The 23,350-nt window shown below is 48.2% G+C and overlaps 2 protein-coding genes across 4 annotated transcripts in view; one reads left to right on the forward strand and one right to left on the reverse strand.

Moving 5' to 3' along the window:
- RAB37 (RAB37, member RAS oncogene family) overlaps positions 1-23,350 on the reverse strand; it is a 68,378-nt gene that overhangs the window by 27,676 nt on the left and 17,352 nt on the right. The window lies entirely within an intron of this gene.
- On the forward strand, positions 761-19,298 carry CD300LF (CD300 molecule like family member f). 3 transcript variants are annotated; one of them, XM_061392903.1, is made up of 7 exons: positions 761-1,005; positions 11,754-12,083; positions 13,432-13,531; positions 14,775-14,884; positions 17,167-17,189; positions 17,486-17,635; positions 18,112-19,298. In XM_061392903.1, the coding sequence occupies exons 1-7, from the start codon at positions 963-965 to the stop codon at positions 18,328-18,330; spliced, it is 975 nt and encodes a 324-aa protein (XP_061248887.1). In that variant the 5' UTR covers positions 761-962; the 3' UTR covers positions 18,331-19,298. The 3 variants fall into 3 exon arrangements, with proteins under 3 accessions (XP_061248887.1, XP_061248888.1, XP_061248889.1); XM_061392904.1 differs by having other exon boundaries at positions 880-1,005; positions 13,486-13,531; XM_061392905.1 differs by having other exon boundaries at positions 880-1,005; positions 13,504-13,531.

The raw sequence follows: 23,350 nt of genomic DNA on the forward strand, positions 1-23,350 counted from the left end.
AGTGTGTGTTGAGGGGTGAGGTGCTGGGGGGGAATAGCCATGAACAGTGAGCTGGTTTCTTCAGGAAGGTATAACTGACACGTTTCTGGAGGATTCAGGCTAGAATCGATATTCACAGATGCTCACCTTGTAAGCTGGGCACAGTGATAAGAGTTTCTGGTATGTTCTCAGGACAGAGGCCCCTCTTGCCCACTGGACCAGGAGTTCCCTGATCACATATTCCTACTCTTTGAGCCCTTTTCTTTTAGTAGGTACTCTGGTTTTTTTTTAATGAATTAATGTATTTATTAAAAATTTTTTTCGGCTGCCCCATGAGCCGCCTGGGATCTTAGTTTCCTAACCAGAGATTGAAGCCTTGCCCCCTGTACTGGAGCCTGCACCACCAGGGAAGTCCCAGTCGTGTGGGTTTTGATACTTCCTCATCCTCTGCTTCCCATCTCTGGGCTAGCTTGGAATCTAGAATCTCTCCTGTGACTTTGGCCCAAGTGCCACTGTGATTAAGTAGAATTCCTGAGCTTCCGGGCTCCTGAGATTCAGCTATGCTTGAAATCCCACGTGTAGGCCATTGTGTCCATCAGTCTCAGCTCTCCACAACTTCTCCAGTGGTACCAGGCTCCCCCTATCCCAATCCTCCCACCAGGGGAGAAGGACTGAGTAAAAGCTGCTCAGACCCAGCGGGTCTGCAACCTTCAAGGCTGAGAAGGAGCAGAGTTCTCCTTTTAGAGAACCCATCGAGGCTCCGGCCAGGGAGGTATTTCTCAAAAGCTTATTCATGATCGCTTCTTGCATGGCCTTGAAATTTCACCCATCCTGCCTCCTTCCGCTTTTCATCTCATTTGCCAGTGGGAAAGGACCAAAGGAGGAAGTGCGAGAGTGAGAGTAAGCGAAAGCAGAAGGGCTGGAAGCAGAGGCTGCAGCTGGTTCTCCCTGACACGCTGCACCCGAAGCCGTGCGAAGATAAGATGCACCTGCTGCTGCTCTTCTGCCTCTTCCTCCGGCTTTCAGGTGAGCGGGCTGCGGGTCTGTTGATGGGGGCGGGAGGAAGTGCCTGGCAGAGGAGAGAGTGGGCTCAGCAAGGCGTCCTGCTGAGGCACCAGCTCTGTTTCTAAGCAGTTCCTCCAGTTGTGAGCGTGTGTGTTTCATCCACTCAACCCTGCGCTCAGTGTTTCAGGGCCCACACGGCCAACGCGGAAGGTGGAGCGTGGTCTTCACGATGAAGCCAGCACCAGGCATAACTCCTGACCTCTGGGGGCTGATCCTTCAGAATGGACAGACTGGTGGCCACCACTGGTGGGGGAGAAGCAGAGGCGCCCTGGGTGCTCAGGAGAAGTGGGGAGTACGCACCCCTGCTCTCACCTTCCAGAAAGTGTTATGAGCAAGGGAAGCCTCTGGAGAAGGGGTGAGGGTGAAGGGGACGTGGAAGGAAGGGAAGCAGGGGATTTGCCTGATGGAGTGGAAGAGATGGTTCTAGGCTTTCGGGGAAGAAGGAAATAGAATGGAAAGGTCGAGAGAAGCTAAGCATGGTAGGATGAGGAGGAAAAGGGGGCTAGGATGTGAGCAGAGACAGAGGGTTGAAGTCAGCTTGAAGTTGATGGAGACCTTTTTGTTTTTTTGGCCATGCCACGCAGGACAAGGGATCTTAGTCACCCAACCTAGGATTGATCCCATGGTTAAGACTTGTTAGAAGCGTGAGTCTTAACCACTGGACATCCAGGGAAGTCCCATGGATCTCATTGTGATTAAAAGTCAAGGGGGTCTTCTTGGCTTGGACAGGTTGGGGGACCGCAGAGCTCAGTGTCTGAGCACCTTCTGTCTCTAGAATCAGCCTCTTGTTGATCTCACCTCCTCTCTGAGATGGCTCCTGTTTTTGTATCCCTAGCCTGGACATCTCCCTGCGCTCAAGAATCTTCTATCCAGCTCTCCATTCGACTTCTTCACTCAGATGTTGACACTTCTTTTTTTTTTTTTTTTGTCCACGCCCTGAGCTGTGGGGTCTCAGTTCCTGGACCAGGGAAGGAACCTGGGTCCCCGCAGAACCTCAACCACTGGATCGCCAGGGAAGTCCCAGATGTTGACATTTCAAATGTGGCCTGACCACATCTCCTCCGTCAAATTCCTTTCTCTCCCATCTTTGTGTTTGGCAACTCCATCTTTTCAGGTGCTCAGGCAGAACCCCAGGGGCATCCATCACTTCTCTCATATCTCATAGTGAGCCTTTGAAATGTAAGCCAGATCCTGTCTCTTCTCTGGTCAAAACTGTCCAATGACCTCCATCCTAGAGTACAAATCCAAAGTCCTTACAGAGGCTACCAGGTGGTACCATCTGGGTCTCCCTCCACACCATCTCCCGGTCTCCTCTTGCACTCTGCTCCCTCTGGCTCAACCCACGCCAGCCATCCCAGCCTCTTCGATGTTCTTTGACCATGCCAGGCATGGTCCCACCACAGGCCCTCGGCCCTTGATGTTCAGTCTGCACAGTGCTCTTCTTCAGAGAGCCAAGGCTCCGGTCCTCACTTCCTTCCCATCTTTGCTTCTCATTGAAGCCGTCATTGATGACCCTAATGAAAATAGCCATTCTCTGGACTTCCCTGATGGTCCAGTGGTTAAGATTTTGCACTTCCACTGCAGGGGGCTTGTGTTTGACTCCTGGTTGGGGAAGTTCCACATGCCACGCGATGTGGCCAAAAAGAAGAAGAAGAAGAAAAAGCAATTCCCTTGCATTATGTTTCTCCATGCTTTATCCTCTCCCTTCCCTCACTTTGATAGAATATAAACTTCAGGAGGGCCAGGATTTTTGTGCCTACAACCACGGCAGGTGCAGTTGAGACAAATAGTGAGTATTGGTTGAATGAGTGAATGCATCTAATGGACAGGGAACAGCGATTGCTATAATGCCCATCCCACCCCACCCCCCGAATCTTTGTCCTTCTACTTTATAGAATCAAACAATTGAGGCTGTTAACATTACCTGGAGAGGACATTGCTCATGGGATTGTGAATGGTGCAGCCACTTTGGAAAGCAATTTGACATTCATGAAAATATTAAACATGTGGTTACCACATGAGCCAGCAATTCCACTCCTAGGTATATATCCAAGAGAATGAAGGACATACGTTCGTGTAAAAAATGTGTATGCAAATGTTCACGGCAACGTAGTTCATGGGAGGTAAATAGCGGAAACAGTCTAAGTGCTTGTCAACTGATGGATGGATAAATTAAAACTTGGTGTACTCATACCATGGTACACTAGTCATAAAAATGAAGGAGGTACCGACACGTGCTACAATCTGGATAAATCTGGAAAACGTTAAGCTTGGTAAAGAATCCAAACACAAAAGGGTGTATGTTGTATTCCATGCATACGAAATGTTTAGAATATGTAACTTCATAGAGACAGATTAGTCGTCCCCAGGGGCTGGGGAGCGAGTCAGGGGGAGGGACTCCTTCATACGGGGTCTCTGAGAGAGACCCCTCTCTCTTAGATGACTACGTTCTGGAATTAGTGGTGATGTTTGTACAGCTTCGTAAGCATCTCACAAAACCGCTGAACTGTACAACTTAAGACAGAGAATTGCGTGATGTGTGAATTATATCTCAATAAGAAAATAATCAAAGAGCAGAGAGAAGAGTTAGGAGCAGTTATGGTCTTCTGAGAAAACTTTCTGTGGTCACCTTTGAATCTGAGGCTCCAGAAGGCACGACACCTGGACAGCCCTTGGTGACCTGTGACTGTCTCCCATGGTCTGCTTTGATCATTCAGTCCATCGGGCGTAGAAATGAAAACGATGCATGCTGTGAGCAAAGCTAAGCGCCATGCCCCGACTCAGGGGGCGGGGGGAGTGCTTCCGATGGGGTGGGCTTAGAAGGAGCCCTCTGAGGGGAGCCACCTTCGTTGAGACCTGGAGGACAAGAAGGAGCAGGTACTTCAGATGGAGGAAGTTTCTCAGGCACAGGGGACAGCAAGGCTCTCATATGGAAATGAGCTTGACCTTGGTACGTCTGAGGAACAGAAGGCCTTTGTTAAGGCCCCATATGCTCCTGTTGGGGCTGATTGGGAGGTTCTCTGCTGTGTGCTCTTTGCAACCCCATGGACTGTAGCCCACCAGGCTCCCCTGTCCAGGGAATTCTCCAGGCAAGAATACTGGAGCGGGTTGCCATTTTTTCCTCCAAGGGATCTTCCTGACCCAGGGATTGAACCCTGATTCTTTACCCACTGAGCCACTGGTGGGGAGGTTGCTTTTATCTGTTAGGGGAAAAGGTCTTAGAGGAGGAGAGAGACGTGTGGCTCGTGGGTGGCTGGAGATGGCTTGTGGATGCTCAGCCTTGAGTTTCGTTGTGGAAACAGAGGAGGTAGATCTGGGATGAGAAGTTAGGGGACAAATTGACAAGCAAGGTGGGGAAGGCACATAGAGGGTTTTGTTCTTCCCCTGACATCTGGAACAGGGGAACTTGATGGCTAGCAGATGTGAGAGTAGTGCCTGCATGTATGTCCACGGTTTGGGAGGGATTAGGACAGAGCAGGAATGTTTGTCTGAAGCAGAACTGGCACAGCTGTGTGCTGATAAGAACCTAGTCGCCAGCGTGGACCTTGGGGCCAACCTGTGATCAGCCTTAACCATAGGACTTCCGATCACAAGCAACACATTTAACCAACACTGCTTCCTTCTTCTCGAGAGCTCACTGTTGCAAAAGTACGCAGAAAACAACCCAGAACTTTCCACGGGGCTTTATAGCAATTCATTTTCTGTGAGAAGCAAGACTTTTAATAACTCTCTTTTGTGGCTCAGTGATAAAGAATCTGCCTGCCAATGCAGGAGACGCAGGTTGGATCCCTGAGTCGGGAAGATCCCCTGGAGAAGGAAATGGCAACCCACTGCAATATTCTTGCCTGGGAAATCCCATGGACCAAGGAACCTATTGGGCTACAGTCCATGGGGTCGCAAAAATGTTGGACACGGCTTAGCGACTAAGCAGCAATAATAAACCTTTTTTTCAGAGAAAAATTAGCTGCCTTGTCCCACTTGGCCTCACCGTAAGTGGTGGCAGAGGTGGGCCAGACCCCAGATGTGTTGACCCAGAGCGGAGACTAGCTGATGTCCCCTGTTGAGCTGGAGGCAGGCTCTAGTCCCGCCTGTTGCTTACTGACACTGAGTCAGTCACCTCCCTCCTGTGGCTCACTTTCCACCTGATCTAGGATTATTCTCCATCATCCAGGCTGTGAGTAGCCATGCCCAGTGAAGGTGCTGCTTCTTGGAGCTCCGGGCTGCCTCTGGGCCAGGACGGTTCCCCAAAGCAGAGCCAGTGCTCTGCCAAGGTTGATGGGGAGTGGGCACCCCGAAGAGGGGTCTGAGAAGGGAGTGGACAGATGGTTCAAGGGTCAGTGCGGGCATGCTCAGTCTCTCAGTTGTGTCTGACTCTCTGGGACCCCATGGACTGTAGCCCACCAGGCTCCTCTGTTCATGGAATTCTGCAGGCTAGGATACTGGAGCAGGTTGCCATTTCCTACTCCAGAGGATCTTCCTGACCCAGGAATTGAACCCACGTCTCCTGCATTGGAAGGCGGGTTCTTTACCACTGCGCTACCAAGGAAGCCCAAAACTAAACGCTCTACAAGCCATTAGAGTCGTGGCAACTAAAGATGAGGTGGCCGTCTATGTTAGAGTCCTAGGGCTCTGGGACAAACAACCACAAACATAGGGGATTAGAAGAACGCAAATTTATATTACAGTCTAGAGATCAGAAGTCTAAAATGAGTCAACAGAACAACATTTCTCCTGGTGGCTCTAGGGGGAGAATTCAACCCCTTGACTCTTCTAACTTTCAGAAGCTGCCCGATCTCCTTGGGATGTGGCCCTACATCACCGCAGCCCCGGCTCCATGGTTATCTCTCCTTCTCTGACCCTGACTCTCCTGCCTCCCTCTGATAAGGACTTTCCTTAATTCAATCATATCTGCACAGACCTTTTTTGCCATGTAAGGCTGATTGTGTTCACAGGTTTTGGAGGTTAGGACATCTTTAGGGGCTGTTACTCGGCCCACCACAGTATTAAACAGCCCTGTCCAGACATTTGTTTTTCTATGATTTTGAAAGTAATAAGTTCTTATTATTGATATTTGGAAAAGTACAGGAAAAAAAAAGTGAAGTACAGAAAAAAAATGAAGAATTAGGAAAAATAAAAAACCTCATGTCTGTCTTCATGCTCAAGGCAACCAGTTGTTAACATTCTAGCTTATTTTTGATCTTTTTTATGCATTTTAAAAAGTTAGTTGATATTATACTGTATATGATTTTAAAAAACCCTAATTTTCACTTCATATGAGAATTTTCCACATAATTAAAAATATTTCTAAGCCTCATTATCAGTGTTTGCATTATTTCATTATGTACGTATTTCCCCAATTGATGGAAGTGGGTTTTGTTTCCTTTATTTGTGCTAACTATGTAATGAATCTTTGTGCACGTCCTTTTTGTGTGCCTCTCTGATTGTTTCCTGAGGACTAAATCCTAGAAGTATCATTACTGGACCAAAGGGCATGCCTGTGTTTGACACATGCCTTATGGCTTTCTGTGTGTTTGAACCAGTTACCTTCCTTCCAGCATCTTTTCCTAGTGCCTGGACCACCTGGCCTTGGTCAGCAAAACGTGAGTCATCAACACTTGGTTGAATCGATATACGACAAGCGGTGTTGTCTTCCACATTTCTTGTTTGTTGCGTTGTTTAAATTGAACACTTGAATTTTATTAGCCACTGAATTTCTTCTTTGTGACTTGCCTCTTATGTCTCATGAGTTTTCCAAATGGAGTCTTAAATGTTTTTCTTCTGTACATTCTTAATCAAGAGAGACACTATTGGGAGTAGTATCTTCCCTGGGGGCCCAGTGGTTAAGACTGACTTCCAAGGCAGCAAGTGCAGATTCGATCCCTGGCTGGGGAGCATGCCCCTTGGTCAAAAAGTCAAAACATAAAACAGAAGCAATATTGTAACAAATGCAATAAAGACTTTAAAAATGGTCCACATAAAAAAATTTTAAAAAAGAGAGAAACGCTATTAATCCTTTTCTATGTTAGTTGTTCTAAATACGTTTATCAGTCTGTTCTTTGTGTTTTCGGTCTTTTTTAATTGGTTTGTCCAAGTGCTGTCTTTGCATGTAGTCAGATTCCCTACTGACTCTTTGTTTCCTGTCATTCGTTAATTTTAATTTTCAAAACTGCTCCCTGTCATCTAGAAATTTTATAAATATTCATTTCTATTTTCTTCCAGTTTTAAAAATGCTTTCCTGTTTTATGCTGACCTCCTTCAGTTCAGTTCAGTGCAGTTCAGTCACTCAGTCGTGTCTGACTCTTAGCAACCACATGAATCGCAGCACGCCAGGCCTCCCTGTCCATCACCAACTCCCGGAGTTCACTCCAACTCACGTCCATCGAGTCGGTGATGCCATCCAGCCATCTCATCCTCTGTCGTCCCCTTCTCCTCCTGCCCCCAATCCCTCCCAACATCAGAGTCTTTTCCAATGAGTCAACTCTTCGCATGAGGTGGCCAAAGTATTGGAGTTTCAGCTTTAGCATCATTCCTTCCAAAGAACACCCAGGACTGATCTCCTTTAGAATGGACTGGTTGGATCTCCTTGCAGTCCAAGGGACTCTCAAGAGTCTTCTCCAACACCACAGTTCAAAAGCATCAATCCTTCAGCGCTCAGCTTTCTTCACAGTCCAACTCTCACATCCATACATGACCACTGGAAAAACCATAGCCTTGACTAGATGGACTTTTGTTGGCAAAGTAATATCTCTGCTTTTGAATATGCTATCTAGGTTGGTCATAACTTTCCTTCCAAGGAGTAAGCGTCTTTTAATTTCATGGCTGCAGTCACCCTCTGCAGTGATTTTGGAGCCCCCCAAAAATAAAGTCTGACACTGTTTCCACTATTTCCCCATTTATTTTCCATTAAGTGATGGGAACAGATGCCATGATCTTTGTTTTCTGAATGTTGAGCGTTAAGCCAACTTTTTCACTCTCCTCTTTCGCTTTCATCAACAGGCTGACCTCCTTAATCTCTCTGTATTTACCTAACCAAGAGGCTGCAGGAGAGGGTTATGCCCTCACCCTTCCCTTTCCTGTTTACCGTTTTAGTTTTCCCTGTTTTAGTTTTCTATATTGTTTCTGTTTAGTTGCTCAGTCGTGTCCGACTCTTTGCGACCCCATGGACTCCAGCATGCCCAGGCTTCCCTGTCCTTCACTGTCTCCTGGAGTTTGCTCAGACTCATGTCCATTGTGTCGATGATGCTATCCAACCATCTCATCCTCTGCCATTCCCCTCTCCTCCTGCCTTCAATCTTTCCCAGCATCAGGGTCTTTTACAATGAGTCTGCTCTTTGCATCAGGTGGTCCAAGTATCGAAGCCTCAGCGTCAGTCCTTCCAATGAATATTCAGGACTGATTTCCTTTAGGATTGCCTGGTTTGATCTTCTTGCTATCCAAGGGACTCTCAAGAGTCTTCTCCAGCACCAAAATTCAAAAGCATCAATTCTTTGGCACTCAGCCTTCTTAAAGGTCCAACTCTCACATCTGTACATGACTACTGGAAAAGCCATAGCTTTGACTATCTGGACCTTTGTCAGCAAAGTGATGTCTCTGCTTTTTAATACACTGTCAAAGCTTTTCTTTCAAGGAGCAAGCATCTTTTAACTTTGTGGCTGCAGTCACTGTCTGCAGTATTTTGGAGCCCAAGAAAATAAGATCTGCCACTGATTTCACTGTTTCCCTCTACTTGCCATGAAATGATGGGACCGGATATCACGATCTTAGTTTTTTGAATGTTGAGTTTTAAGCCAGCTTTTTCACTCTCCTTTTTCACCCTCATCAAGAGATTCTTAATTTTTTCTTCACTTTTGCCATAGTTTTCTATGGCATATAAAATTCTTAAATAGACTAGGTCTGTTTTTAGTCTCTTAACTGTGTTCGATTGAGGTGCTCATCTAGTCTTGTTAGATTTCCAAGCTGGCTTCTTTATTAGGCCTGGTACCATTTTAATATTTGGCAGGCAAGTCCTTACTCATTGCTCAACTTTCAGATGTTAAAAATTCTTGTCTCTTCATTTATTCAGATAACCTCTAGCATACATTACATATAATATTTATTACACATGCATGCGTAGACATATATACACACACGCACACATATATACTACACCTATGCATAGACAGAGATTATCAGAAAAAAATGCACATGTTCTAAAAATGTTCTGGGGGGTTTGGAGTTAAATCTTTAAATGTATTTGGGAAGGAAGAAAATTTTTGCAATATGTAGCATTTTCATTCAGAATTATAATATAGCTCTTTTATGCGTAAACATAAAAGCTCTTTTATGTCAGTCAAGAAAATTTCAAAGTGTTTGTGTATGATTTTTTCTATAAGTCCTAATTGTTTCTGTTCAAGCTATTCCTTGGTGTTTAGTACACTGTTATTGCTATTGTAAATAAGCACTTTTCCATTTTTTTTTTTCCAATTACTTGTTAGTGGTTTACAGGAAAGCCACTGATTTTTAATACATTTATTGTGTTTTTAGCCACTCTACTGAATTACATTAAAAATGAAAATCCTTTTAAATTGAAGATTCAAATATTTTCCCTAAATGTTATTATTTTCCCTCAAAATGATATATTTTATATTTTTCTGTGTCTCACTTCGTTGGTCAGAATTTCAGAAAATAACATGTACAGATGGACAACACATACAGAAAAGTGGGTACAGAATCAGTGTCCAGGTTGACGATTATAAAGTATACACCAATATCTCACAATCATTGCGGTATTTGCTGAGGCTTTTACTCGATAATCTTTATCAGATATAGGAAGTTCTACTCTTAATTTGCTAAGAGTTTTTAGAAAATCAAATGTGTGTTGACCATGTAGCATGTGGTCAGGGATCGAACCTGGGTCCCCTGCTTTGGCAGGCAGATTCTTTACCACTGAGCCACCAGGGAAGCCTCTCTACTTCGTTAATTTTTATTACCTTCATTATTTCCTTTCTTCTAGTTTTTTCTTTCTTTCTACTCCTCCTTCTGTGTTTTGTTTTAACTTTTTAAATAAATGTTTGATATATTCAAGTCCTCTTTACTTTTCTAATACATGCATTTAGTGCTCTAAAATATCCCTAAGCAGAACACAACTGGTCTGCCAGCAGATGGGTCTGGGAGGCCCAGGCTAGATTGCTATTGTTTCTATTTAAGCTGGTGTTTCAAAGAGAGATTTCACCCAGATTTGAGCTACTCCTCAAAAGTATAAAGATCTGAAATCCCATCGCCTGCTTCTTGCATGAGGACAATGGGACAAGTTGCCCCCAACCCCACCCAGGGGCGTCTGCTCTCCAGACTGCGAGCTCCTCACCACTTCCCAGCTTCGGACACGGAGTGCTAGTGATGGCTGCCGTGCTTCATGGCGCTTGACGTGTTGTTTCCTTACAGTAAAGAAATATTTCTCTGTATCTCCAATCTTTCAAAGAGGAGGAAACGGAAGAAAGAGCAAGAAAATCATATATATCAGAAAATGCTTTTGCTTTTCTCTATAATACTTGCCTTCCCGCAGGGCTGTAGTGTTCACGACAGTATGGATTCGCATTGCTGTTGTTGTTCAGTGGCTAAATCGTGTCCAACTCTTTGTGACCCCATGGACTGCAGCACACCAGGCTCCTTGGTCCTCCACCATCTCCTGGAATTCACTCAAATTCATGTCCATTGAGTTGGTGATGCTATCTAACCTATGCTGATACCTTCTCTGTTTGCCTTCAAACTTTCCCCGCATCAGAGTGTTTTCTAATGAGGTAGCTCTTCACATCAAGGGGCCAGAGTATTGGAACTTCATAAGGATAGATCAATGGAACAGAATGGAACATCCATAAAGAACTCACATATTTGCTTTTTGACAAAGCAGCCAAAGCAATTCAGTGGGAAGAAATGGGATCTGGGTAATAAAAATTCCAGAGCACGGGGAAACTGATTGGCATTACTCTTTTGGTCAATTTCAAAGGTGGGTCGGGAAGATCCCCTGGAGAAGGAAATGGCAACCCACTCTAGTATTCTTGCCTGGAAAATCCCATGGATGGAGGATCCTGTAGGCTACAGTCCATGGGGTCGCAAAGAGTTTGACAGGACTGAACGACTTCACTTTCGCTTTTTCACTTTCCTACCAGGCTGGTTTACTACAGAACCAGTAGACATAATTAGAACCATTAGGAACAGTTTCTCCAGAGCTGGGTGATGGGGATGTTTCCCCTGGGGCTCCTGAGGTCGACAGTACAGAGTCATCTTCTGTGCAAATAGGTCCTTTGCTCTTTCCTCCCCATCAGACCAGAAAAACACAGGGATGGCTGCAAACGGACGTTGCTGGAAATGGAAAGACTCACTGGCTACAGACAGGGGCTGCTGCTACTGCTGTCACTTCAGTCGTGTCCGACTCTGTGCGACCCCATAGATGGCAGCCCACCAGACAGGGGAAGAGGGGTTAATTATAGGAAGGTACTCTTGCTCTGTGTCAATGTTTTTGTTTCATTGAGATCTGTAGTTCTGCTTTCATGGGATTTTCTTGGTGACTTTGGCTAGAATTTTGAAGGACAAAAAGTCTGTCTTGATCTGTTTTCCTTGACTGTTACTCTGCTCAGGAGGCCCTTGGGTCTGGTTGAATTATTCACAGTACAGGAGGCTGTGGCCCTGCCCCCAGGGCGGGAGGTGACAGGTACATGGATTTGTGTTTCCAGGCTCATCTGCCATCTCGGGTCCCAGAGCAGTGAGAGGTGTGGAGCAGGGCTCACTGACTGTGCGGTGTCGATACGACCCTGGGTATGAGCGCTACGTGAAGTGGTGGTGCCGGGGGGCTGCCTGGAACAACTGTCCCTTCGTTGTTAAAACCACTGGATCAGAGAAGGAGGTAAAGAAGGGCCGGGTGTCCATCAGGGACAACTGGAAAGACCGCTCGTTCACCGTGACCATGGAGGAGCTCAAGCTGGACGATTCAGACACTTACTGGTGTGGGATTGAGAGAACTGGAACTGACCTGGGGAACACAGTAGAAGTGACCATTGACCCAGGTAAGAGTACATGTGTGTGTACGTGTCTCTTCAGGGCCTGCTCTGTCCAGGGACCCAACTGTCCCCCAGAGGGAATGTCCCAGGGGTGGGGGAGTCCTGAGGGCTCACGGAGCCCCCACTGACCACCTGGGCTGGGAGGGACCCGGCTTCCCCTCGACGCTCTCCTGGCTCCAGGGCCGCCTCCGGGCCGGGATCAGGCTTTCCCAACACCCTGTTTCCCTGCGCACAGTCAATGCCCGAGTCTGCTCCCAAGGAGATGAAGGCGGTGGTCCCCGTGTCAGTCTGCGGGCCAAGGGACCCTCCTCTGTGGGACCTGGAGACCCCGATTCCTGCCAGTGCTTTCCTGGGACCCCTGCTGCCCTGGGGGTGTTCCTGCTCTTTCTGGAATTCGGGGTTGGGACTTCAGAGCTGCCATGCCCACCGCATGTTCCATATCCCATCTCAGGGGGAAGTCCTAGCCCAGTGGGGATGCTGTGCTTAATTCTGGGGTCTGGGAAGGGCTTCACAGTCAGAAGGCTGCATTTCTGGTGCATGAAACCCCATCATGAGCCATTTATACATCTGAGTTGAAGAACACTCTCTTCCTCAATCCTTCTAGAAGGCAAACACTCCTGGGCATGTTAGCTCAGCAATCTTGGTTTGACATAATTTATCTATTGGGCTCTGCTTCTGCTGATCCTCAGATAGACGGCACCAGCTCACGGGGCACCTGTGTGGCAGGGGGGCTGGGTACACAGTCAACAGTCACCGCCCCGCCCCGCCCCCCCACGCTCACACCTGGAACCTGTGAGGCTCATTATACTTGTAAAGTACAACATGTACATCATCTCATTCAATCCTGACAACATTCCTAAGAACTGTCCCCATAGTGGGAGCTTAATAACGTCCTCCAAGTGCAGGCTCTTCCTGAACCTCGGGATTTTGCTCAGGGCTTGTCCTGACCTTTGAAGTCACAGATCTTGGCTGTGTCAGCTGCCTGGGAGCCCCCATTCTACTCCTGTCCTTGTGGATAAGTAGATGGGGGAGGCACTGGCCGCGTCCCCGTCACGAGCAGCTGGAGCATTTGAATTCTGCTGCCCTCCAGCTGCCCTTGGCCTGAGGCGACCCTGGCCCCGTCTAACCTCCCTGGACCTGTGCCAGCCCCACTGCCTCTGAGGCTCTGAGTCTCCTGGAGGCCAGGGAGATATGAGCAGTCTGAGCTGTCGGCCCCTCCCTTGGCCCTGCTCCAGACACTCAGGTTAGGGAGGCCCATGTTCCCCAAACCCCCATCCCCCAGACTCAGAGCCACGTGTAGGGTGGCGGGCGGGTGAGCAGGCAGAGTGGTGTGTAACCTGGTGTCTGTGCCAAGCACCAACTACAGTGCCGACCACCCCTCCCACCGCCTCCACCGTCGACACAAAAGATAATATTCGCTTCTCAGCTGCGACCGGCCACCACTCCAACGACAGGTAAGCCAGCTCCGAGGCTGCCATTCCTCATGGACCATGGGGCCCAAACTCCGCGGAAGGGGGCACCCTTCGTAGTCCCAGGTCCCAGCCAGAGCTTGTCTCTGCACTCTTGGGCTCAAGGATGCTAGCGCCCCCTCTCACTTGCTGTCACAGCTCAGGAGGCCAGAAATGAAACCAAGGTGTGGGCAGGTTGGCTCCTTCTTGGGACTCTAAAGTAGACTCTGTCCCAGGCCAGTCTCCTCACTTTTGGGGGCTGCCGGTAAGCTGAGCATTCCTTGGCTTGTGGCAGCATCATGCCAACCTTGGCCTCTGATATCACATGGCCTTCTCCATGTGTGTCTGTGTGCCCCAATTTCCGCCCCCCCCCTTTTTAAATTTATTTATTTGACTGCACTGAGTCTTAGTTGTGGTATGTAAACTCTTAGTTGCCAGCTGTGGGATCTAGTTCCCTGACCAGGAATTGAACCTGGCCCCCCTGTATTGGGAGTGAGGAGTCTTAGCCACTGGACCACAAATTTATCCTTTATAAGGACACCAGTCACTTGCCTTGGGCCCATCCTGATCCAGCGTGACCTCGTCTTAACTTGACGACCTCTGCAAAGATCTTGCTTCCAAACGGATCTCAGGTTCTGAGTGAACTACTGGGTGAAGGATGCTGTTCAGCCTGCACAGGGGGCGAGCAGAGAAATAGGAAAGCCTTCCCAGAGCCTTTGCCACGCAATTTCTGTTCGGCCTGCAGACCCACAGAAGCCCTGTGTGGAACACGCCTCTCCATCTTTTCTTTTTTTTTTTTTTAAAACCAGGACTTCCCTGGTGGTCCAGTGGCTAGAACATTGTGCTCCCAATGCGGAGGGCATGGGTTTGATCCCAGCTAGATCCCATGTGCTGCAATTAAGAGTTTGCCTGCTGCAGCTAAGACTCAGCGCGAATAAATGAAATATTAAAAAAACATCTTTGGAGAACTCCCTGATGGTTCAGTGGTTAGGATTCCATGATTTCACTGTGGAGGGAGCAGGTTCAATCCCTGGTCAGGGGACTAAAATCCCATAAGCCCGCGGTGCGGCCAAGAAAAGGGAAAAAAAAAATCTTTGAGGGCCCCCAGGAGTAGGGGTTTCCTAGGCTGGAAACCACAGCCCTGCAGTCAGAAGGTCTAAAGGTGTGTGGCCATCTCTGTCCCCGGGTGGGTGGGATAAGGTCAAGGGGGGAGGTCAGCCACAGGGGCCTCCTCTGTCGTTTCCATCAGCGACGGCCTGAAGCTCAGCGTCCTCCTTCCTCTCATCTTTGCCGTGTTGCTGCTTCTCTTCATGGTGGCCTCACTCGTGGCTTGGAGAATGGCGAAGCGACCGAAGAAAGGTGAGGGGACCGGGCTGATGCTGGGCTGGGCTGGGCTGGGCTGAGTAGCAGCGCGTGGGGTTGATGGCCCGCGTGGTCATCCCGGAGCCTTCGGACCCACGGATGGCCTGCAGACTCCGGAAGGGTCGCTGTCCCGAAGGCCTCAGCAGCTGGCGGTTTGAGGGGCTGGAGCTTGGAGGTGAGCCAAGGAGCTTTCAGCGTCAGTCTGCCTTGAATGTCCCTCCTTGTTCTTCTTGCCTCTTCGCTCTGCCTCCCTGTCCGTTTCCTGATTTGGCTCTCGATGGCAGAGGTGACGACGGCCTTAGGCAGGCAGCCCTTCTAGGGTACCCACACCCTTTAGAGTTTTGACGTGAGGGACTGAGTTGACGTGGGGGCAGGGGAGACACCCACAGGAAGGTGTGCACACACGAGAGAATGGACACACAGGCGCATGAACCCATGGACACGCGTGCACGCGCAAACACCGCCCACACGTGAATGCACATGCGTGCTCAGACACACACATACAGTCCTCTGGGTTTCCTCAGAAAGGTTGGTGGCCACTCCCATTTTTATTTATTTTTGGCCATGCTGGGTCTTTGTTGCTGCTCAGGCTTTTCTCTAGTTGCGGCGAGCAGAGGCTACTCTCTAGCTGCAGGCTTCTTATTGCAGTGGCTTCTCCTGTTGCAGAGAACGGGCTCCAGGGCATGAGGACTTCAGTAGTTGTGGCTCCTGGGCTCCAGAGTATAGGCTCAAGAGTTGTCATGCATGGGCTCAGTTGCCCCAAGGCATGTGGGATCTTCCGGGACCAGGGATCAAACTCATGTGGCTTTGCATTGGCAGGCGGATTCTTTATCACTGAGCTACCAGGGACGACCCCAGGCCTATTTTTGCTCTTCCTCTTCTCCAGCCTTTTCTCAAGCTACCCTCCTGTTCTATGTAAATTTACCCTTTAGGGAAGGGCCCCTGCTCACGAGTCTGCACTTGTCAGTCATGAGGTTTGGGCTCAACCAACCCTTTTCCTGTCTGGCTCCACTTCCACATTCTTACAATGATTGCGCCTTCTCCTTCTCAGAATCCAGCGGGACCCGAGCTCTCACGGGGCCCTGACTCTTGGCTCATCATATTTTCTCCCAAATGTATTGTCTGTGACCTAAATACATTCTGTCCCACCTAAAAACCGGGGTGGGGGTGGGGGTTATATTATTTCTTTGTAGTCTCCAAAACTAGGTGCAGGAGATGGCAGGGAGATAAAGAAATAAGAACCAGCTGAACGCTGGTCCATAGAGTGTTGACTCAGCTCAAGTGCTTCACTTGGAGAGCAGCTTAGAACAATCCTGTCTCATGAGCAAGCTGCCGGAGCCCTTGTGTGCCTGGTCCAGCCAGCACCGGGAAAGCACAGAACAGGCTCGGCCACCTAGCAGCCCACATCCCACCTGAAGACTAACCAGAACTCAATGGGACAAGGGTGTTGTTGTTTCGTTGTTTAGTTGCTCAGTCGTGTCCGACTCTTGTGTGACCCCAGGGACTGTAGCCCACCAGCCTCCTCAGTGCATGGGATTTTCCAGGCAAGAGTACTGGAGTGGGTTGGCATTTCCTTCTCCAAGGGGTCTTCCCGACCCAGGGATCGAACCTGCACTGGCAGGTGGGTTCTTTAACCACAGAAGGGTGATGAGACAGACATAAATCAAATACCCTGGGAGCCGGCAAGGGAGGGATTTGACAGCCTGTGTAGCTGTGGAAAGTATGTGTGACTTGAGTTGACCCCTGAAAGATGACAGTCAGGTCAAGAAATGGTGGAGTTACGGGCAGAATTCCAGAAGTTTTAGGCTGAGCCTAATCCCAGAGGAGTTGATAGCTGACTGATCACACAGTTCTGTGATGTGGGGAACAGATGGACCGAGGTCTCCTTATTTGTCATCTGAACGATGAGAATTAGAACCAGGTCTCTTCTCAGGTGGCTCAGCAGTAAAGAATCTGCCTGCAATTCGGGAGATGCGGGTTTGATCCCTGAGTCAGGAAGATCCTCTGGAGTAGGAAATGGCAAACCGCTCCAGTATCCTTGCCTGGGGAGTTCCGTGGACTGAGGGCCTGGTGGGGCGACAGTTCACGAGATTGCAAGGAGTTGGATGCAACTGAGAGACTGAGCGTGCATGCGCGCGTGCGCACACACACACACACACACACTCACTCACTCTTTTCTCTGAGCCTGAAGCCTAATTCACGTCATTTCTTCCCCAGACCTGGGGGCACGGGTGAGTCTCTGAATGGGCTTTCTAACCCTGCTTGTTTTTGTCTTTTAGCTTCTGGGACATCCCCAGTGCAGGTAAGAGAGTCCCCGAGGTCAGAGCAGAAACACTGGACACCTTGCCCTTCTTGTTTTCCGTCTCCCAGGAGCACCGAGGCCCAAGTGCCTCAGACAATCCCTGTGTCCAAGTGCCCGTATGCTCACGACCCAGCTGCAAGGGCTGGGAAGGGGCCCGGGAAGATGCTGGAATCAGCAAGAAGGGAGGGGGCTTGGGAGGGGGCAGGCGTGGGAGGCTGAGAGGAAGTGGAGGTTGCAGAGGAAGCTGGGAGCCACATGTCCCTCCATGGAAGAGGAACCTGAGTCTCGTCTCCTAGGTGCTTCAGCCCCTGGGGAGCGACATCTGCTACGCAGACCTGAACCTGCAGCAGATTGAAAAGCCCTCTGACTCCTCCCGGAAGAAGGCCTCTGGGAGGGCCCCCTCCTCCCCGCAGGCCTACTCAGGGGACGGGGACTATGCCAACACGGTATGTGCTCGCTGGGGCTGCTGTGGGGCTCGGACCAGACCCACTTTTGCCTCCTCCTTTGAGGCTGGGTTTTCTCTCGCCCACGTGGGAAGGTGGGCGCTGAGCAAAGATGCAGCCATCGAAAGACTGGCTGGCAGAGCCCTTGCGGGCTTTTGGCCTTTGGCATCACCTCCATACCAGACCTCAGCACTGGAGACTCAGAGTCCGGTCAGACACGGTCCATATGCTGGGTGCGGCCGAGTGACCTGGTATTCTGTGCAAAATGTGCTGCCCTGGCACAGAATTGAGGGAGAGCACCTTCTGCTACAACTGGAGCTCAGGGTGCCTGGCTGAATGGAGGGAGGAGGGGCTGGAGGGCCTGGGAGAAGCCTCCAGAAGTCCTGGAGGGTCTGTCTCCCTGGGGTCCTCCAAGGCCTCCTCCACGTGTGGGCAGCCTCCGGCCAGCACCTCTAACCCCAAGGACATCTTCACTGCAGGCTGACGTTTTCAGGGACAACATCCCCTACACCCCTCTAACCCCGAAGACATCTTCACTGCAGGCTGAGGTTTCCAGGGACAGCATCACCTACGCAGCTCTGTCTTTGGACACCTCGGATGAACAGCCAACCTACAGCAACATGGAGCATCTCAACAACCCCCCTCCCAGCAGGATCCTTGAGAAGTCCACAGTGTACAGCACCATCAGAAAGCCTTAGCCTCAGCCCCAGAGGCCCCTCTCTGAGCCCCCTCGAGACCTCTGAGTACCTTCCTGCTCCATTTGTCTGCTTTCTGCCCCCTCTGTCCCCTCAGGGGACCAGCCAGTGACTGAGGTCTCTGACTGATGAAGCTGGCATCATGGCCAGCTCTGGTCTGATGGCATGGGGTCTGGTCTCAGGGAGCTTCTGAGAGTTAGACAGGGGTCTTTCCACATCCCGTTCTCTCCCACACAGCTTGAGACAGGGTTGAGGATACAATCTGGAGCTGCTGAGGGAGTAAGCAGGATGATAATGGTAATAACAGTAATTCAGTTCTATTTATTGCTTATCACGGGTGGTGGGCTTCCCTGGTAGCTCAGACGGTAAAGAATCTGCCCGCAATGTGGGAGACTCTGGTTTGATTCCTGGATTGGGAAGATCCCTTGGAGAAAGGAATGGCAACCCACTTCAGTACTCTTGCCTGAAGAGTCCCGTGGACAGGCTACAGTCCACAGGGTCACAAAGAGGTGGACACGACTGAGTAACTCACACTTTCACTTTATCATGAATGGTGGACTGAATAATGGTCCTTGAAGTTATTTGCATCCAAATCCCCAGAACCTGGGAACATTACCTTCTGCGGCAAAGGGGACTGTGTAGATGTAATGGAGTCAAGGATCTGGGGATGGGGAGATTATTCTGGGTTATCCAGCTGGGCCCTAAATATAAGCCCAAGGGTCCTTATAAGAGGGAAGTGAGAGGGTCACAGAGAAGAAGACGGTGATGGTGGTAGGAGCAGAGGTCAGCACGATATGGGCAGGACCCAGGGAATGCCACAGCCTCCAGGAGCTGGAAAAGGCAGGAACAGAGCCTTCCCTGGGGCGCCCAGAAGAGTCAGCCCGTCTGACACCTTGACTTTAGCCCAGTGAGACTGATTTCCTACTTCTGGCCTCCACAATTACAGGAGAATAAATTATTATTTTCACGAAGCCACTGTGTTTGTGGTCATTTGTTACAGGGGCAATAGGAAAAATATACTATTGTGACAGGCACTCGTCCCGAAATGCTTTACCTGCAGTAACTAATTTACTCCTTGTTACAACCCTAAGAAGATGCCTTCATTACTGTCTCCACCTTACAGATGAGGAATCTGGGCACAGAGGCGGTCAGTGACTTACCAAGTTTTACCCCTAGCAAGTGGATGAACTGAAATTTGAACTTGGGCATTTGGCTCCAGAGTCCAGAGTCCAGAGTCTGGGCCACCACCTGGACTCTGTATAGGAGGACAGTGTGTGTGTGTTTGTGTGTGTGTGTGTGTGCGCACGCTTACACATTTACTCACACAGGGATAGTCAGTGAGTATCTATAGATGCTGGACTGGGACTTCCCTGGTGGTCTGGTAGCTAAGATTCTGAGCTCCCAATGCAGGGGGTCTGGGTTTGGTCCCCATTGAGTGAATGAAATCCCACACGCCACAGCTAGGAGTTCAGACGCCACAGTTAAACAGCAAAGATCTGCATGCTATAACTAAGACCCAGCACAGCCAAATTAAAAAAATGTATATTATAGATGCCAGACTTACTGACTTTTTCCTAGGGTCCCGACCCCACTCTCTCTGGAATTCTGACTCCTGCTTTAGCTTGTCATCTCCATGGTTGCCAAATTAGTCCAGTCCCTGGCCGGGAGTCCCTCTTGTTCTCTGCCCCTGAGTCCATTCTCCTCCCAGCAGCCACGGCTCCCTGTTTGCCCCAGGACCTTCTTTCTGGCTACTCTTCCCCTGACTTGCCCTGCTCTGTCCATGCTGGCCTTTCTCCTGTCCATCTAACTTTTATTTACCTCAGTCAGCCTTTAAAATAGGCACCTACCAGATGTTTCGCTGGATATAAAGTTTTTTTAATCCCAGATTCCAGTCATCTGGATGGATGGCATTCTGAAAAGCGACCTTTTCATGTCCCTAGAGATGGAGTTGACTAGGCCCTGGTATTTGTAAACTTTGTCCAGTCCATTCTATAGCTAGCCAGGTAGAGGACTTCTGAGTGGTGGTCCTCACAGGAGGCACTTAAGTTCTTCCGGTGTTGGGTCATGACTGCAGGAATCTCTCTTGAATCCAGCCTAATTTGTTCAAGCCTGAGAGCGCTGGGCAAATGGTCAGGGTGGGGGAAGGGAGGCAAACATATGCAAGAGGGCCGAAGGAAACTGTTTCTTAATGTTTAGAGATTACCATCTTGGTGTTGTCTCAGCCATATTCAGCTTCTCCATAGAGACTTTGCTATGGTAGACTTTGGGTTCTGGACTAGCACCTTGGTTGCAAGGGAGAGAAAATTCAGATAAGGTTCATTTGGCCTGAGTGAGGGTGGCAGTTACCATTTCCCAGGAAAACACAGTCTGTTAGGACAAACTCCAAGATGTTTAACCACTCAATTCCGGTTGAGTGCCCAGTTATTTATAGCCTGACAACGGAGCCGGAGTTTCCCTCCTTTGGTTTTTGAATCATTAATATTTAAAGATTCCACTTTATAAAACATTGGAGGGTTTGGATAGTCTCCTTTTGAGAATACGTGTGTATTTCTGGCTTTCAGAAGACAGAGCCCCTCCCCCCACTTTTTTTTTTAAAGTGAAGTATAGCTGATTTACAATGTTATGTTAATTTCCATTGTACAACAAAGCGATTCAGTTATACATATATATTCTTTTAAAATATCCTTTTCTCTATGGTTTATTGCAGGATAGTGAATGCAGCTCCCTGCACCGTTCAGCACGACCTCATTGTGTGCCCATCCTGTGGGAGTTTGCATTAACCCCAGACCCCAGTCCATCCCTCTCCTGCCCTCCGTCCTCCTTGGCAACCACAGGTCTGTTCTGAATGGACCGAGCCCTTCTGAGGGTCAACTGAGAGTCATATACCATTAATATATATACATTGGATTGGGACTTGCCCAGCGGTCTGACTCTGTGCTTCCAATGCAGGTTTGATCTCTGGTTGGGGAATTAAGACCTCACATGCTGTATAGCATGTTCAAAAAGTTAAAAAAAACTGGAGAAGGAAATGGCAACCCACTCCAGTGTTCTTGCCTGGAGAATCCCAGGGACGGGGGAGCCTCGTGGGCTGCCGTCTATGGGGTCGCACAGAGTCGGACATGACTGAAACGACTTAGCAGCAGCAGCAGCAGCAGCAGCAGCAGCAGTAGTATTGTGTGAAATGGAGAAGGAAATGGCAACCCACTCCAGTATTCTTGCCTAGAGAATTCCATGGACAGAGGAGCCTGGTGGGCTGCTGTCCATAGGGTCTCACAGAGTCAGACACGACTGAAGCGACTTAGCATGCATGCATGCATTGGAGAAGGAAATGGCAACCCACTCCAGAATTCTTGCCTGGAGAATCCCAGGGACAGAGGAGCCTGGTGAGCTGCTGTCTATGGGGTCGCACAGAGTCGGACACGACTGAATCGACTTAGCATGCTTGCATGCACTGGAGAAGGAAATGGCAACCCACTCCAGTATTCTTGCCTGGAGAATCCCATAGACAGAGGAGCCTGGTGGGCTGCTGTCCATAGGGTCGCATAGAGTCAGACACAACTGAAGCGACTTAGCATGCATGCACGCACTGTGTGAAATGCATGTATAAATGCATTTTATACATTTTAAACACATTGTATAAACCTTAATTATGTTAAATTGGTTCACTGTGTTGTTCAGGTCTACTATATCCTTCTACCTCCCTGTATATTCATTCTATTAATTTTTGAATGGTTGATATTGAAACTCTAACTAAAAATCTTACCTACTTAAAAAATAATTGTATATATAGATAGTGGAACTATATGTAACCTTGTTCTCTATTTTCCAAGTCTCCTGTAAATGTGTTATCATACTTTCATAATTAAAAAAAAAAGGAATGGCTGTTATCAAAAAGACAACAAATTACAAGTGTTGGTGGGGATATGAAGAAAAGGGAATCCTTGTGCACTGTGGGTGGGGAAGTAAATTGGTATGGCCACAATGGAAAACAGTATGGAGGCTCAATATATTAAAAATGGAGCTGACATATGATTCAGCAATTTAACTTCTGGGTAGATATCCAAAGGAAATGAATATAGGACACTGAAGAGATGTCTACACTCTGAAATTCATGGCATTGTTCACAATGGCCAAGACATGGAAACAACTTAAGTGTCCACCACTGGATGAATGGATAAAGAAGATATGGAAAAAAAATATATATATATATATATATATAAATTCACCCATAAGAAAGAAGGAAATCCTGTCATTTACAAGAACACAAATGGACCTTGAGAGCATTATGCTAAGTGAAATAAGTAAAACAGAGAAAGACAAATAGTGCATGATCTAAACAGATAATGCAGTTGTAGACTGGTGGCTGCCTGGGGCTGGGCAGTGGGGGAAATGGGAAGATGTTGGTCAAAGGGTATAAACTGCCAGTTATAAGAGGAATAAGTTCTGGGGATTCAATGTACAGCATAGTTAATATTGTATTGTACACTTGAAAGCTGCTCATTTTAGATCTTAAATCAGTTCAGTTCGGTCTTAAGTACTCTCACTTTAAAACAACAGATGAATATGTGAGGCAATGGAGTTGTTAACTAAACCTATCCTGTTAATCACTGAATAAACAGATAATCTGAATCAAATCATCACATTGTACACCTTAAACTTAATGCTACATGTCAGTTATGCCTCAATAAAGCTGAGGGAAAAGAAAAAAAAAAGTTAAAAAAAAATATATATATGTTAGACTGAAGTGATGCTGAAGACTACCTTTGTTGGATACTTTGAAAACAGAGTTCATAGCCACTGGATCTTGGAAGGACCAGGCAGCTAAAATCAGTTGATTTCATGCATCAGTGATTTTTTATTTAATTTTATTTTTTAAAGAAGGGCAAGACTTGTTAAGAAGCATACTATATTTTTAAAGTCTTTATTGACTTTGTTACGATATTGCTTCTCTTTTCTATGTTTTGTTCTTTGTTATGTCTTCTCTTTTCTTCTGTTTTCTATGTTTTTTGGCCATGGGCCCTGT

Source organism: Bos javanicus, chromosome 19 (assembly GCF_032452875.1).
Source record: "Bos javanicus breed banteng chromosome 19, ARS-OSU_banteng_1.0, whole genome shotgun sequence".
Taxonomy (NCBI): Eukaryota; Metazoa; Chordata; class Mammalia; order Artiodactyla; family Bovidae; genus Bos; species Bos javanicus.